The 18,036-nt window shown below is 34.9% G+C and overlaps 1 protein-coding gene across 1 annotated transcript in view; it reads right to left on the bottom strand.

Annotated features, from left to right (window-relative positions):
* Positions 1–18,036, bottom strand: part of LOC123549423 (glutathione synthetase-like) — a 42,013-nt gene that overhangs the window by 7,224 nt on the left and 16,753 nt on the right. Inside the window, exons 6-11 of the mRNA XM_053546705.1 lie at positions 11,087–11,160; positions 10,166–10,330; positions 9,092–9,161; positions 8,282–8,473; positions 4,896–4,977; positions 3,804–3,993 (exon numbers count right to left, since the gene is read on the bottom strand). Coding sequence (XP_053402680.1) covers positions 3,804–3,993; positions 4,896–4,977; positions 8,282–8,473; positions 9,092–9,161; positions 10,166–10,330; positions 11,087–11,160 — 773 coding nt within the window. The remainder of the gene's footprint in view (positions 1–3,803; positions 3,994–4,895; positions 4,978–8,281; positions 8,474–9,091; positions 9,162–10,165; positions 10,331–11,086; positions 11,161–18,036) is intronic.

Here is an 18,036-nt window from a genome sequence, read left to right as displayed (position 1 = left end):
TATTTTTTAACTATTTGTTGTCATTGCAATTACATTTTTTTGTCATAGCAACAAAATAAGAGGACATGCATGTTCTCCATATTGCCATCTATCCATGTACCAAGTTACATGAAACTAGATGTGTGTCCATAGGACACAGGTGCCCCCACTCCTGCCACTGTAACATGGTTTTATGACTCAGGTTAAATAATTTTTAAGATGTTTGCAACACAAACTTTTAAGAACCTTATGTGTATTTTTCACTTAGCTAGCCATAACTCTGGCCTAGCTGAGTAAAATCCTGAAGAGAACACTTCATAGGCTATAAAACAATCCTCTAATGTTTTATGATTCTAGGTCAAGTACATTTTAACATACATGTTTCACAAACTTTTTTTTTTTTGAATAAGTCTGGACAAGAAGTCTGGTCTTGTGTAATGAAAAAACTTAAACAAGAGGGCCATGATGGCCCTATATCGCTCACCTGTTATCATTGCACTTGAGGACAAGAAGATCCTCAGAAATATCTAAGTCCAAAGGACAGGAACAAGAAAGGGAAGAAATTAAACCAAAAAGAAGAAAAAAATTCTTACAAGGTACAGATATGTCAAAATACACCTAAAAATTGGAGGTACCATCCATGTTGTACCACAGAAAAGTGGTCTCAGTTTTTCCCTACGGCCAATAATAAAAAAGTTACTAAAAATAAGCTATTTATAGTAACGTAAATGGGAAGTAATTAAAAAAAAAAAAAAGATTGTAAGTTAACAAATGAAGGATCTGCCAAATAAATCTGTTGACATAGATGAAATTTCAGATTAGTATCTTCATTAGTTACGGAGATATACCCATTTTAATTTGAAATAAAGGGAGGTAATTTGACATAAAATCAGTCCACAGTTATCTTCCCTGATTGGCTCAGTCCAACTAATGACAATAATGAAATTTCAAATAAGTTCTATAAGTACTTACTGATATAAATCCATTTTGACTACAATCAGGGGAGGTAATCAGATGTAAAATAACTCTGGAACCTACTAATGGATCTGATTTGTCATGCAATCCAAGATTTATTGTTGTTGAAGATATTTTGGAAGTTTGTATCAAATAAAACCATAAATGAAGTCTCTATATGGCTGCAAAAGCCAAAATAGCCAATTTTGAACCTTTAAGGGGCCATAACTCTGGAACCCATGAAGGAATCTGGCCAGTTCAAGAAAGGAACCAAGATCTTGTGGTGATACAAGTTTTGTGCAAGTTTGGTTAAAATCAAATCATAAATGAAGCTGCTATTGTGCAGACAAGGTCAAAATAGCTAATTTTGGCCCTTTCAGGGGCCATAACTCTGAAATCCATTAAGGGATCTAGCTGGTTCAAGAAAGGAACCGAGATCTTATGGTGACACAAGTTTTGTGCATGTTTGATTAAATTCAAATCATAAATGAAGCTGCTATTGTGCAGACAAGGTCAAAATAGCTAATTCTGGCCCTTTCAGAGGCCATAACTCTGGAACCCATAATGGAATCTGGCCAGTTCAAGAAAGGAACCAAGATCATATGGTGATACAAGTTGTGTGCAAGTTTGGTTAAAATAAAATCATAAATGAAGCTGCTATTGTGCAGACAAGGTCAAAATAGCTAATTCTGGCCCTTTCAGGGGCCATAACTCTGGAACCCATAATGGAATCTGACCAGTTCAAGAAAGGAACCAAGATCTTATGGTGATACAAGTTGTGTGCCAGTTTGGTAAAAATCAAATTATAAACTAGAGCTATCACTAAAGGTGATGAATGTACTCGCCCCCCCCCCCCCCCACACTGTATGTATATATAGACTGTATGTATACAGTATAGTAACAAAAAACAAAGTCCCATAACTATGCAGAATATTTATCTAAAAGAATGTAACATGCATCATGCACAACTAAGGTTGGTACTGATCATTTGTGTGAAGTTTCATTAAATTGTGTGCAAGGGTTTGGTAGATTAGGCATGCACAAAATTGCATATGCAGACTGTATGTACATAGTATGTTTACAAGAAACAAAGTCCCATAATTCTGCAATTTTTGTCGCTGAAAGAACCTAACATGCCCCATGCACAACTACTGTTGTTACTGATCACTTGTGTGAAGTTTCATTAAATTGTGTCAAGGGGATGAGGAGAGATGGTGCGCACAAGATTGTGACTATGTATATAGTATAGTAACAAAAAAACAAAGTCCCATAACTCTGCAATTTTTTTTTCTAAAAGAACCTAACATGTCCCATGCACAACTACTGTTGGTACTGATCACTTGTGTGAAGTTTCATTAAATTGTGTCAAGGGGATGAGGAGAGATGGTGCGCACAAGATTGTGTCTATGTATATAGTATAGTAACAAAAAAACAAAGTCCCATAACTCTGCAAATTTTTTTTCTAAAAGAACCTAACATGCCCCATGCACAACTACTGTTGGTACTGATCACTTGTGTGAAGTTTCATTAAATTCTGTCAAGGGGATAAGGAGAGATGGTGCGCACAAGATTGCGTCTACGGACAGACGGACAGATGGCCAGACGGACAGACAACCTGAAACCAGTATACCCCCCCTTACAACTTTGTTGTCGGGGGGTACAATAAAGCTGCTATTGTGCAGACAAGGTCAAAATAGCTAATTTTGGCCCTTTCAGGGGCCATAACTCTGGAACCTGTAACGGGTCTGGCCAGTTCAAGAAAGAAACCGAGATCTTATGGTGATACAAGTTGTGTGCAAGTTTGGTTAAAATCAAATCATAAATGAAACCACTTGTGCAGACAAGAAATTTTTGACGCACAAGACGCACGGACGGACGGACAGACTGACGACAGACGAAGGGTGATCACAAAAGCTCACCTTGTCACTATGTGACAGGTGAGCTAAAAACAAAATAAGTCAGGGGCCATAACTCCTACATGACTGAATGAATCCGGACGCGAAACCCCAGGTGCACAACTGCACATGCTGACCAACATTCCTGTAAACTTTGGTGACTCTAGGCCAAATACTTTTAGAGCTACTGCGACACAACATTAAAATGACCAATTTTTTACTAAGTCAGGGGCCATAACTCCTACACGACTGAATGAATCAAAAATATCTTATATATACATGTATATTTTATCTAAGGATTCCACTTTGAGTGATGGTCTGAGGGATAGACAGATGAGGGAGATGAGGGAAGGGGGGGGGGGGGCAATAAGTCCTCTCTAATGAAATCATGATAGGTGGCTGATACAAAAAACTCGTGCTTTTAATGAACAAGCATTAAATGATTACATACCAACTGACTAATTTTCATTCCTGCCAGTTAAAACATTTTAATCACAATTATCCAATTGATAAAATGATAAATGTAGTGTCACTTTCCATTCACAATAAATGTTGGTCCAATCCACAACACTTTTAATCTTTGTATTTGTTCACAACATTTCTAAAGCTGACTAGATGGTTTTGACTATTAGAATTTCAAACCTTTCCATATGGGGAAACTAGTCTGACGCAAGGAGGAACACGTTTTTTGATGAATCAAATTGTCTGAACATTTTTTGGGTCATTTATCTGTTGAACTAGATTAGAAATTAGGCTTACAGTTTCTGAAGAATTTTTTTTAGATTATATATACAGAGATAAGTAACAAAGCCCTGTGATGGCCAAGGTTTTTTAGCCCATCAGAAGAATTTTAACGATCTCCCCTCCGGGAAGCATAATTAATAAAATTTGGTAAACTAGCTAGACTTGTATAAATTTAAAAGTTCCTACCTAATCAAAATAAATTATGAGATACAGGTTAAGTGACTGCCTTACCCTAGGTATACACCATAGATGCCCAATTCACTTATCACATCTCGTAGTATTGGTTCTTTGCCTTCCTTCAACAGGTAGTTTTTTTGTGGCCATGGAAATATCCTTTCCATCAAAATGTAGGCGTTGCGTTCCTCACTGTCCTTTATGCCCAGCAAAAATGATTTGATATCCTCACCATATATATTATTACCTTAAATAACATTGTTGAATAGAATATTTAATCCTACCTTATCTTATTTAAAAACAAGAGACACGGAAGTTCCAATAAAACAAGGTTTTTAGAGGCAAACAATTTTAAGAAAATATTGGTGCATCTAAAGTGCCATTTTATTACAAATATAAAAGAACACCTATTACTGAGAATTGAACCAATGGACATTCCGAACTTGAACATTAAATATTGTACAACTGTACAACCACTGTTAAATTTTCATCTCTCGACTCAAGTCTAATAAGCATGTGTTCACTTCTGAAAGATCTGGTTCAACAAATTAAACAGTTGTTTAATTTGTTGGGTTAAATGTTGTTTTCAAACAGTATGTGTCAAGCAGCGTAAAGTAACCTAACTGCTGTTCCTAGACTTTGCACCAGTACTAACTTGTTTTCTGCAAGTAACTCACAAATCTTCACCAGATAAATAAAAGATGGGAGATAGAGAACCAGATGAGAGACAGAGAAATAAATTCAGACAACTGCCTTAATTAAAACAAAATTTAAGATAAAAGCTATGATAGAGGTAAACGTCAATTTTAAAAAATAAATTATAAGCTATAGAGGTCAAGGATAAGTAACTCTTAAGGAAATGCGTTTCTCCTTCAGAGTATAGTTATTTCCCTTTCAAAAATTCATTTTCATTGTCTTCAAATACACTGCAACCTCGCTGTAATGAACACAGTTGGGAATGTGTTTGTAGTTTGTTGGAGATGTTAATTTACTTAGAATTATTTGTGGAGATGAGTTTGCCCTTCTGAGGTGTCATAAACAGAGGATATACAGATAACCTAAATTATACCTCATTCAAAGCGAGTTAAACACAGACACAGTGCTTCTTGATAAAGGTCAACAATGCTGACATTCTATATATTCACTTACCTCCACCTTCTCTTTGAGGTTTAAGAACAAACTTTTTAGGATGTGCCAAAGCCATCTCAACATTTCTGTCTCCTTCTTCAGTCTGAAAGATACCATTAAGCTATCATGTTATCTTTATACTGCAATTCCCATCCAGTTTAATTAAAACAAGAACTTCTAAGTTTTTGCCCTTTAAAAAGGCCATCTTGAGATTTAAAAAAAAAAGATACAAAATGTATTGTGAAATAAATAATATTCCACAGAGATAAATTTTCAGTCATTTCTTCATTGCTTCAATCCACAAAATTTATTTTATCTTCAAAATCAACAAATTCAAGTCCATATAAAATATTCATTTACACTTAAAACCAATTTTTATGCCCACAGAATTAAATAATTTCTTGGTATGATGGGACTATTTACAACCAATGGTAACTCTGGAATTATGGTGAATATAAAACTCAAAGTATACCATTGTGACAGTACAGTCAAACTTACTTGAGGGGCCAAGACTATAAAGTGACCAGTTTATTAATTCCTTATGTGTCATTAAAGATCAAATTATGCTGTATTAAAAAACGAGAGACCAACTGTTTGCCCTTCCTTTAGGTGATCTCTTAATGCAAGTGGTGCTTTATTTCTAATCAAAATTTCTTGTCATATGATGTATGATAGACACTTACTGTGTCTACTAATGTATATACTTACTGTGTCTACTAATGTATATACTTACTGTGTCTAGCCATGTATGTACTTACTGTGTCTACTAATGTATATACTTACTGTGTCTAGACATGTATGTACTTACTGTGTCTAAACATGTATGTACTTACTGTGTCTAAACATATATGTACTTACTGTGTCTACTAATGTATGTACTTCCTGTGTCTAAACATGTATGTACTTACTGTGTCTAAACATATATGTACTTACTGTGTCTACTAATGTATATACTTACTATGTCTACTAATGTATATACTTACTGTGTCTACTAATGTATATACTTACTGTGTCTAGACATGTATGTACTTACTGTGTCTAAACATGTATGTACTTACTGTGTCTAAACATATATGTACTTACTGTGTCTAGAAATATATGTACTTTCTGTGTCTACTAAAGTATGTACTTCCTGTGTCTACTAATGTATGTACTTACTGTGTCTAAACATATATGTACTTACCGTGTCTAAACATATATGTACTTACTGTGTCTAGAAATATATGTACTTACTGTGTCTACTAATGTATGTACTTACTGTGTCTACTAATGTATGTACTTCCTGTGTCTAGACACGTATGTACTTACTGTGTCTAAACATATATGTACTTACTGTGTCTACTAATGTATGTACTTCCTGTGTCTAGACATGTATGTACTTACTGTGTCTAAACATGTATGTACTTACTGTGTCTAAACATATATGTACTTACTGTGTCTACTAATGTATGTACTTCCTGTGTCTAAACATGTATGTACTTACTGTGTCTAAACATGTATGTACTTACTTTGTCTACTAATGTATATACTTACTGTGTCTACTAATGTATATACTTACTGTGTCTACTAATGTATATACTTACTGTGTCTAGCCATGAAATGTACTTACTTTGTCTAAACATGTATGTACTTACTGTGTCTAAATCTATTATATGACTTATTTGTGTCTAGAAATATATGTACTTACTGTGTCTACTAATGTATGTACTTCCTGTGTCTAGACATGTATGTACTTACTGTGTCTAAACATGTATGTACTTACTGTGTCTACTAATGTATATACTTACTGTGTCTACTAATGTATATACTTACTGTTTCTAGACATGTATGTACTTACTTTGTCTAAACATGTATGTACTTACTGTGTCTAAACATATATGTACTTACTGTGTCTAGAAATATATGTACTTACTGTGTCTACTAATGTATGTACTTCCTGTGTCTAGACATGTATGTACTTACTGTGTCTAAACATGTATGTACTTACTTTGTCTAAACATATATGTACCTACTGTGTCTACTAATGTATGTACTTCCTGTGTCTAAACATGTATGTACTTACTGTGTCTAAACGTATATGTACTTACTGTGTCTACTAATGTATATACTTACTGTGTCTTCTTATGTATATACTAACTGTGTCTAGACATGTATGTACTTACTGTGTCTAAACATATATGTACTTACTGTGTCTACTTATGTATGTACTTACTGTGGCTAGACATGTATGTACTAACTGTGTCTAGACATGTATGTACTTACTGTGTCTAAACATATATGTACTTACTGTGCCTACTAATGTATGTACTTACTGTGTCTAGACATTTGTATGTACTTACTGTGGCTAGACATGTATGTATTTACTGTGTCTAAACATATATGTACTTACTGTGTCTACTAATGTATGTACTTCCTGTGTCTAAACATGTATGTACTTCCTGTGTCTAAACATGTATGTACTTACAGTATCTTGAAATGTATATACTTACTGTGTCTAGAAATATTACTGTGTCTACTCATGTATGTACTTCCTGTGTCTAAACATATATGTACTTACTGTGTCTAAACATGTATGTACTTACTTTGTCTAGACATGTTTGTACTTACTGTGTCTACTCATGAATTTATTTACTGTGTCTAGAAATGTATGTACTTACTGTGTCTACTAATGTATGTACTTACTGTGTCTACTAATGTATGTACTTACTGTGTCTACTAATGTATGTACTTCCTGTGTCTAAACATGTATGTACTTACTGTGTCTAAACATGTATGTACTTACCTTGTCTAGACATGTTTGTACTTACTGTGTCTACTAATGTATGTACTTCCTGTGTCTACTAATGTATGTACTTACTGTGTCTACTAATGTATGTACTTCCTGTGTCTACTAATGTATGTACTTCCTGTGTCTAAACATGTATGTACTTACTGTGTCTAAACATGTATGTACTTACTTTGTCTAGACATGTTTGTACTTACTGTGTCTACTAATGTATGTACTTCCTGTGTCTACTAATGTATGTACTTACTGTGTCTACTAATGTATGTACTTACTGTGTCTACTAATGTATGTGCTTCCTGTGTCTAAACATGTATGTACTTACTGTGTCTAAACATGTATGTACTTACTTTGTCTGGACATGTTTGTACTTACAGTGTCTTGAAATGTATGTACTTACTGTGTCTAGAAATGTATGTACTTACTGTGTCTACTAATGTATGTACTTTCTGTGACCAGACATGTATGTACTTACAGTGTTTAGACATGCATGTACTTAATGTGTCTTGAAATGTATGTACTTACTATATCTAGAAATGTATGTGCTTACTGTGTCTGGAAATGTATGTACTTACAATGTCTAGAAATGTATGCACTTACTGTGTCTAGAAATATATGTACTTACTGTGTCTAGACTGTACTGGCCAGCAAATGTGTTCCTGATACTATCACAAGCATTTTTGTCCTTTATGAACCTTTCAAGGACACCTGGGACTGCAAGCTCTTGTTGAACCTTCTTACATCCTGCCAGCTGTAACGCTACATTCGGACACTTTATAGCACAGGACTTTTCCATCAACAGACGCACATCTTTTTCCTGGAAAGACATAGAGTTAAATGTATGGAGCAAAAAGAAATGCTACTTATGTTATTAAGAAATTACATATAACTTAACACATAAATCTATAAAGTCCGCTACCACATAATTGCCACTTTGGGTTCCTACAGATACAGAGATCAATGGGGATAATACCAAATGTGAGCAAAGGTCATGTGCAAATTTACCATTATGTGTGGTTCGGTGATTCTAGCTAAAAAAAAATTTTGAACTAAAAATTACTAATTAAGGGGAAAAATTCTTTTTTACTGGATCAAGGGGATAATACTAAATGTGAGCAAAGGTCATGTGTTAATTAACAATTCTGTAATGTTTGGCGATTCCAGCTAAAATACTTTTCGAAAAACAAGCAATTTCAAATAGACAGACAGACTGACAAACAGCTGGATGGAAAACAATATCCGTCCACCTTTGGCTCATCTAACACTAAATGATTTTAAATTAAAATATAATAACACCAAGACATGACATGATATGCCCATCTAATGTTGATGATTTTATTGTTCAAAGTTTCCTATCTCTGTAGCAAAGTTATATGTTTGGCTTCAGTTATATTTCTATTAGTAAAGAGCCGTACTGTGAAACATATGCCGTTACCTTGTGTGTTGGGTAATGGTTTGGCATATAACCATCCCTGTAATATATCACAGCAACTTCCTTACCATCCCTGCAATTATAATAATACAAACATCCTCTGTAATAATACAATAGAGCTATCACTGAAGGAGATTAATACCCCTCAGACACTGTTTGGATACAATGTCATGTAAGGTAAAATTTTGATATCATAACCTTTGACCTCCAAATGTGACCTTGAACTTTGATTTTGTGTCCTGGATTAAGCATGATTCTTGTCATATAATGATGGTCAACATATATGTGTAAATACTAGAAAATCAATTAAGCAGTCTGAAATGAAGCTATATGACCTTTACCTTTATTTCTGACCTGAGTCAAGAGTTCTGCACATCATCTTGATCAAGCAAACAGCTGATACATCTTTCATGAAAATCCTTCAGTTTATAAGATACAGAATGGACAAAAAGTTAATGTATTTGACCTCTAAGCGTGGCCTTGACCTTGGATCTAGTGACCTGGATTATGTATAATTCTAATCATATTATCATGGTGAACATTTATGTATAGTTGTTTATGTGTAGGGTAGTCTGAAATAAAGAAATGATTTCCCCGCTAAAATACCAACATATAAAGATGATTAAATTTTGTTAGTCACTGGCATACCATCTGGTATGAGTGCTCATTGTTGAAACCTCTATCATATTACATAAATAAAAGGTATATATAGGAAGAATGTAGGTTGTTTCGTGTTGTAGATGACAGGGACAACATGCACTGGTACTGAAAAGTACATTCAAGAGTGTCTGTGAAACACCCATTTAGTTACAGCAACTCAGAAACTTTTGCATCAGTATCTTCAAAAATCCGATAGTCTACCAAAAACATTATCAAAACAGAATAAATTGTCACAAGAACACATATACCTTACCCCCACCCCTATTAAAACTGCTTCTATAGACCTTTTGTGTTTCCAATTTATGCCAACCACCATGTGTACACAGCTGGGTACTTTGCATACAGGTAGCAACACCCCTGGCAGGGCTTCAAGTGCAACTGCCAAAACAATGGATTCCATAAAGGAAAAATTCTTACAACATTAATATGTTCCCTTCAAATAGTTGACAATGTTCCGATGCATACAGTAATGTGCTATATACCACGGTAACATCATGGTTTATCTCATGCATCTTACGTTCCAGCCATCTTTGATCCACCGAGTTCCTCTCTACGGCTTGTACAATAAACAACACCACTGCACTGTACACAAGAAAATAATAATAAAATTGTTTTTTTGCTGATTCAATATACAGAATATAATAATAAAATTGACCGTTAATTGGAGAAATATTCAGATATGGACACTTCTTGCAATTATTAAAGCATTACAATGAGAGTGACATATAAACAAACATAATTACCTAAAAATACTTTAAACGTAAATTCAGACATTACGTGATCCATAAAGTTCAAATTCAATATACTTTTTGAAAGACATGACAATTGTATGTCCATGCATATGACACTTTGCATGATGGATGGTAACTGTTGTGTTTAGTATGAAAAACATAACTGCTGAAATGCACAGAGATATGACCGAGACAAGAAATCCGGACTTATAAGCTCGGTGACCTAGACCTTGAAAATATGACCATGAAAATATCTCATCACTGGTATCAATTATATGTACAGTCAAACTTTGTTCGCTCGAACTTTGAAAATCTGTACACCATCCTTCACTCGAACTTCTCATCATGTCCCGGCAAAATCCCTGTATATTTTGTTCGATGGCTCGAACTACCACTTTGCTGGTTCCTTCGAGCTCAAGGAAACAAAGTTCGAAGTATCATGAAAACAATGCATAGAACAAAAAAAAAAATAAGACCAGATTCTGAATTGACAGGATAAAGTATATTCTTGTAAGTCCTCAATTAGAGAATGGTTGGTCCAAGTGAGCTAAAAAATAACTAAATTATGAAGTAAACATATTGTACAGTGATAATGTAGAAATTTTACCTAGGTTTAGCATAGCATTCCCATGCCTTCACAAAACCAACAGCAAGACCATGAGCTGGAACATTCTCTGGAAGCTTAAAGAATGTTCATGTTTTTATATCATATGTCAATCTACTACTGCTGTCCCTTAAAAACATAACAGACTGTCAACTAAAACAAGCAAATTCAGTGAACTGATATCCCCTGCAAAATAGGATACAGGTTTCACCCTTAAACAAGAGCTGTCTCCGTAGGATGACACATGCCCCCGATGGCACTTTGAATGAATAGTTATGGCCAATGTTAGAGTTTAGGACCTTTGACCTACGGAGCTGGGTCTTGCGCGTGACACATCGTCTTACTGTGTCACACATTCATGCATAGTTATTTTAAAATCCATGCATGAATGACAAAGATAAGGACCGGACATGCCCATCAATGCACTATCATGAAAAAATGATCTTTAACTTCTAAGTGTGACCTTGACCTTTGAGCTACGGACCTGGGTCTTGCGCACTGCACGTCGTCTTACTGTGGTACACATTCATGCCAAGTTATTTGAAAATCCATCCATTGATGACAAAGATATGGACCGGACACGCAAATTGCAGACAGACCGACAGACGGTTCAAAAACTATATGCCTCCCTTCGGGGGCATAAAAAGCATTCTTTGCCTATAGAAAGCATTTATATTTTCAAACGTCACCATGTTTTACCGAAATCCTTCAAATCATGTCTGAGATATGAATTCAGATAGACAGAAAACTGAATACAGACATGCTATATATACACTGCACATTATATAGAAGTAAAAAAGGGCCATCAATATTGTCTACTTCAAGCAACTGTGGAAATCGGAACCGATTCTGCCAATTATTAAGGCCTTTTTCCAATTTTTTTTTTCTTTTTGAAAATAGATTCATATCACGGATGTATAATGCAGAGGTCTGAACTAATTCTGCCAAGCAATAAAAGTGAGAGTTAATGATTCTAACACAAACACACAGGGACAAAGGAAGGAAGGAGTTCAAATTTTAAAGTTAAACATTTACCAAACAGCCTGATATTCCCATCTTCATCTACAACCAGTGGTAGATTATTTTTCTTTAAAAATTGTAGAATAAATAAAACAAGAGGGCCAAGATGGCCCTAGGTCGCTCACCTAAGAAACACACCATAACAGTGTAAAACATGTTTGACCTAGTGATTTCATGGAAACAAATATTCTGACCAATTTTCATTAAGATTGGACCAAAAAATTGGTCTCTTGCGATAAAACAAGCATTTTCTTAGATATGGCCTAGTTTTTGACCCTAGATGACCCATGTTCAAACTCGACCTAGATTTTATCAAGGCAATCATTCTGACCAAAATTCATGAAGATCAATTGAAAAATACAGCCTCTATCACATACACAAATTTTGTGTTTGATTTGACCAAGTGACCTTGTTTTTTTGACCTCAGATGACCCATATTCAAATTCGCCTAGATTTCTTTAAAGGCAATCCCTGCCAAATTTCAAAAAAAATCAATTAAAAAAAAACAGTCTCAAATCGCAAAACAAACAAAATTTTTCTTTAAAAAATTTTGCCCAGTGACCTATTTTTTTTGGCCCTCAGAAAACCCATTTCCCAAACTCGACCTAGTTTTCCCTCAAGGAAAATCACTCGGGACAAATTTCATGAAGAAAAACTAAAAAACTACTCCTCTATTGCATACACAATGTTTTTCTTCGTTTTTGACCTGTGACCCTAGTTTTTGACCCCAGAATGCCCCATTTTTCGCACTCCGCCTAAAATTTTATAAAGGAAATTATTTTTGGGGAAATTCATAAAGATAGGGAAAATACGCCCTATCGCAAAACACAGGTTTTTTCCTAAATTTAAACCTTGACCTATTTTTTTTGGACCCCAATGCCCCCTTTTTTTCCCCTTCCGCCTAGTTTTTCCATAAAGGGAAATCTTCTGCCCAAAATTTCATGAAATAAATTGAAAATCCCCCCTTCTATCCCCTACCCCAAACGTTTTTTCCCCTGTTTTGGGACCTATTTACCTATTTTTTTGACCCGGGGGATGACCCTTTTTTCAAACTCGGCCAAAGTTTTTTCATCAAGGCAATCTTCCCCCTGACCATATTCATGAAAAATAAATTGAAAAAAAAAAGGCCTCTAGGGCAAAACCCCAAGGTTTTTTTTTGTTTTGGAACCTACTGACCTATTTTTAAAAAAAAAAACCCGAGTTTAACCCATTTTCGAACTGGGCCTAAAATTTAAATAAAGGTTTCTTTCCCTAAACCAATTTTCATAAAAGAAAATTGAAAAATAAAAGCCTCTACCCGCATACAAAAAGGGTTTTTTTTTCTTTGATTTGACCTATGACCTTTTTTTTTGACCCAGATCCCCCAATTTCGAATTTTGGCCCTTTAGATTTTCATCAAGGCATCTTTTTTGGACCAATATTAAATGAAAATCAGTTGAAAAATCCACCCCTCTTTTGGCCATACAAAAGGGTTTTTTTCCCCTTAATTTTGGGACCTAGGCCTATTTTTTTTGACCCGAGATGACCTATTTTGGGAACCGGCCTGATTTAAATAAAAGTAATCATTCCCCCAAAATTTTCCATAAAGATCTTGAATTTAAAATCCCGCCTCAAAATGGGCATCCCAAAAGGGGTTTTTCTCTGTTTGACCTAGTGAACCTATTTTTTTGACCTAAATGACCCATTTTCAAAATTTGGGCCCTATTTTTCCTCAAAGGAAATCATTCGGGAACGCCAATTTATTCAGGAAGATAAATTGGGAAAAAATCCCAAGCCCTCTATTGCAACACAAGGTTTTTTTTTTTTTTTTGTTTTCCCCTAGTGCCCCTTATTTTTTTAAAAAACCCGAGATCCCCTTTTTCGAATTTCACCTAGTTTTCATAAAGGGTTATCATTCTGCCCAAATTTATTCGGAAGAAAATTGAAAAATACGGGCCTTTTATGCATCCCACGGGGTTTTTTCTTTGATTTGACCTAGTGACCAAAGTTTTTGACCCGAGATGACCCATTTTCAAATCGCCTAGTTTTTAATCAAGGTTTTTCATTCTGACCAATTTTTCATAAGATTAATGAAAAATACAGTCTCTATGCAAACAAAAGGGTTTTTTTTCTTTATTTGACCTAGTGACCTTTTTTTTTGGCCCGGGAGTTTGACCCTTTTTTCGAACTGGGCCTGTTTAAATAAAGGTTATAAAATTCTGCCCAGAAATTCCCTGAAGTTTAAATTAAAAAAATACAGCCTCAAATCGCACCCAAAACAAGCTAAATGTTGACAGAACGACGGAAAACAGCCCGCAACGACAGAGCGGACGAGGGACGCCGGACACGGCAATCAAAAACTCCCCTAAAAGAAATTGCTAAAGGGGGGCAAACAATAAAAAACTTTTTCTTTTTTGGCAAGCACTTTTTCTGCATTAATTTGGGAATAAAAGCAGGGGAAATTAAACTACTTTAAAAAAAAAATGCCGTTTTCCCAAGTTTAAAATGATGAAACCCAAACCCAAATTCCAAATTTTTTAAATTTTTTAAAATTTCGTTTTTTCCCAAAAAAATTTTATTTTTTTTCCCATAAGGAAAATTTTTTTTTTAAAATCCAAAAAAAACTAAAGGGAAGGGGGGAACAACTACAAGGTATTGAATTTTAATTTGGGCTTTTTAAACTTTAAAAAACCGTATACAATCAATGAATAACCAAAATTTTTCCTTACAAATATTCCAAAGGGTCATAGCACAAAAATTCTTTTGGGCATGGGGGGGGGGGTACAAAATTTTTTTGGGAAAAATGACGGGAAAATGCCAGTCAGGTGTAAAGAAAAAAATTTTCCCAGAAAGCCAAATTCCCTGATAACCCCACACTTTTACCCCCGGCCTCTTATTGTGTACCTTTTAACCAACCCTTATGACCCAAATCAATCACTACAATTAACTAAAAAAAAGTGCACAATTCAAATTCTTTTTAAATAAATGAAAATGGTTTGGGTGGTATTTTTGGAATGTATAATGAATTGACCCCAAATTTTTTTGGGGAAACCCCCAACAAAGGATATTTCTTTGGGGCCCTAAATGATAAAATTTCCCAAAGGGCCCAAACAGGGCTGGAATGATGAAAATTAAAAGTGACCAACATTTAACATGGTTGAAAAAATTTTGGGTTAACAGAGGCTCATTGGGTTTTAAATTAAAGCATATGCCCCTTGATTATACCTAATATGACCTAGAAATCAAGTTAAACCCTTTAATTTTTTATTAAAACAACTTTCCCTCCCAAATATTTTTAAAATCATGTACCCCCCAAATGTGTTTAAAAAGTTTTTTTTTTTTTAATTTTGACCAAAGTTTTTTTACCCAAGAGACCTATTTTTTTAAACTTGATTTAGTTTTAAAGGGAAAAGATTCTGAAAAAAAAATTCAAAAAGATAGTATTAAATGAAATCCCTCTATAACAAACAAGGGTTTTTCCCAAAGACTGACCTGGACCTAGTTTTTTACAACAGTTTTAAACCCAAATTTTCCCTACTTAAACCCCTTTCCCGCCCAAATTTTTATAAAAGAACTTTTCTATCTTTTAAATTTTTTGGGCGTACCATTGAAATTTTTTAAACGGGGGGGCTTTTTAAAAAAAAAACTGACTGAATGGCGATCCCTTTCAATCTTTATCAGACTTGCACGGGGAAGGGTGGCGATCAAATCTTTCCTGTCGCAAAGGGGAGAATCACGTGTTTCCCGCCTGATAAGGGGTTTAACCCCCAAAAAATTTTGTAAAACCCAAAAAAAAAAAGTTTTTATGAAAAACAGGGAAAATTGCCGTATCGGGGGTGTTTTAAAAAGGTTTTTCTAAGAAAATTTTCTAGATACTAAAAACCGTTCCCCGCAAAACTGAAGAGGAGGAGAACCCTTAAACAAACGTTTGCATAGCAAATTACCTGTGAACATCCCCCATACAAAAGGGCAGACCATTAACACGTATTGCTATAGCAGTTACATGTGAACACTCCACATCACAAAGGAAAAGACCTTACACGGGAGCTATAGCAGTTACCTGTGAAAAACTCCCCCTCACAAAGGGGCAAAACCCTTAAAAACTAAATTTCTATAACGTTAGCTGGAACCCCTCCACACACAAAGGACAGAAACCCTTAAAACCAAAAACCCTGCTATAGCTTTTCCTGTTAACACTCCCAATACAAAAAACAGACCATTAACACAAAATGCTAAGCTTCCTGTGAACACTCCCACACAAAGGAAAAACCCTTAACACATTTTTCTTTTGGAAATTACCTTAAACCCGTTTAAAAACTTCCCCATCCCCAAAGGACAGACCTTAACCGTATTTCTTTAAACAGTTAACCCTGTGAAAACCCCCACATCCCAAAGGACAGACCATTAAACCGGGGGTTTCCCATAGCGTTTTTCCTGTTAACACTTTCCCCCCACAAAAGGGCAAAACCCTTAATACAATGCTATAAACAGTTCCCCCTAAACATTGCAAAAAATAACCCCAAAAACTGGATTTTTTTGTTTTTTAAAAACAAAGGTTTTTAAAATTGGGGAAAACAAAAACCCACAAAACTAGCTTCTTCAGTTTTGTGCCTGTGAAAACTTCACATTGCAGAAAAGGGGCCAAAAAAAAACAAAGGACCATATGGTCCTGAATCGCCACCTGTCTCCCTTAACCCTTTTTTTCCCCTTTTTAAACCCCAGTTTCGTCGTTTTTTTCTATTTTTGACATTGTGACCCCAGTTTTTTTTTCCCATGTAAACCCAGTTTGGGAAACTTTTTCCCAGAAAATCCCTCAAGTAAAAAATTTTTAACCAAATTTTCATGAAGATCCATTGAAAAATTTGGCTCTAGAAAGGTCAAAAAGGTTTTTTTTTATTTGGGCCTTTCTGAACCCCAGTTATTGAAAGGGGACGTGAAACCCAGTTTTTGAAAAATGACCTAGATATCAAAAACCCCAAAGGGGGAAAAATTTTGACCAATTTTCCCTGAAATCCATTCAAATTAAAGGCCTCTAAATTGGGCCCAAGGTTTTTTTTACTTTTAGACCTAAAAGGGCCTATTTTTTTAATTTCATTTTTAAACCCCGGTTTTTAAAAATGAAACCCAGATATCACAAATTAACATTCAGACCAACTTTCATACAGAAACCCCTAAAATATTTCCCCAAAAGGGTAAAAAGGTTTTTTTTTTTTTTTTTAACCTACCCGACCTATTTTTTAAAAACTGTGCCAAGTTTTAACTTGACCTAAAATCACAAGGGGAAACCCTTTTGACTTATTTTTTAAGAAACCCTTTAAAAGGGATGGCCTCTAGAAGGCACAAGGTTTTTTTTTTTTTTAGCCTACTGACCTATTTTTTTTTTTCGCAGTTTTTCCAGTTTTTGGGAACCTTTACCTAAATATCAAGATGGAAAATTCAGACCAACTTTCTACGATCCCTGAAAAAATGGCCTCAGAGAAAGGGCACAATTTTTTTTGAATTTGACCTACTGTCCTAGTTATTTAAGGCATGTGACCCCCGGTTTCGAAAATGGGCCTAATTCCTCAAAAATGAACATTCCCGACCAATTTTTATGAAGATCCATTCACAATTTGGGCCCCTAGAAAGGGCCCCCAAGTTTTTTCCCATTTTTTTGAACCCCCTGACCTATTTTTTTACCACAGTTTGACCCATTTCGAACTTGACCTAATATCATCAAGATGAACATTCTGACCAACTTTCATACAGATCCCATGAAAAATTTTGGGCCCCTAGAGAGGTCAAAATTTTTTGTAAATTTTTTAACCGAAACCTAGGTTTTTTTACGGACTTTACCCCGTTTTTAAACTTTTCCCTAATTTTCATCAAATTTAACATTTTGAATAACCTTTTATAAGATCCGTTGAAAAATATGGCCTCTAGAGGGGTCACAAAAGGGTTTTTTTTGTTTTTGA

This window comes from Mercenaria mercenaria, chromosome 6, assembly GCF_021730395.1.
Source record: "Mercenaria mercenaria strain notata chromosome 6, MADL_Memer_1, whole genome shotgun sequence".
Classification (NCBI taxonomy): Eukaryota; Metazoa; Mollusca; class Bivalvia; order Venerida; family Veneridae; genus Mercenaria; species Mercenaria mercenaria.
Note: the sequence above shows the minus strand (reverse complement) of the source record. Positions and strands in the feature narration are given on the sequence as shown.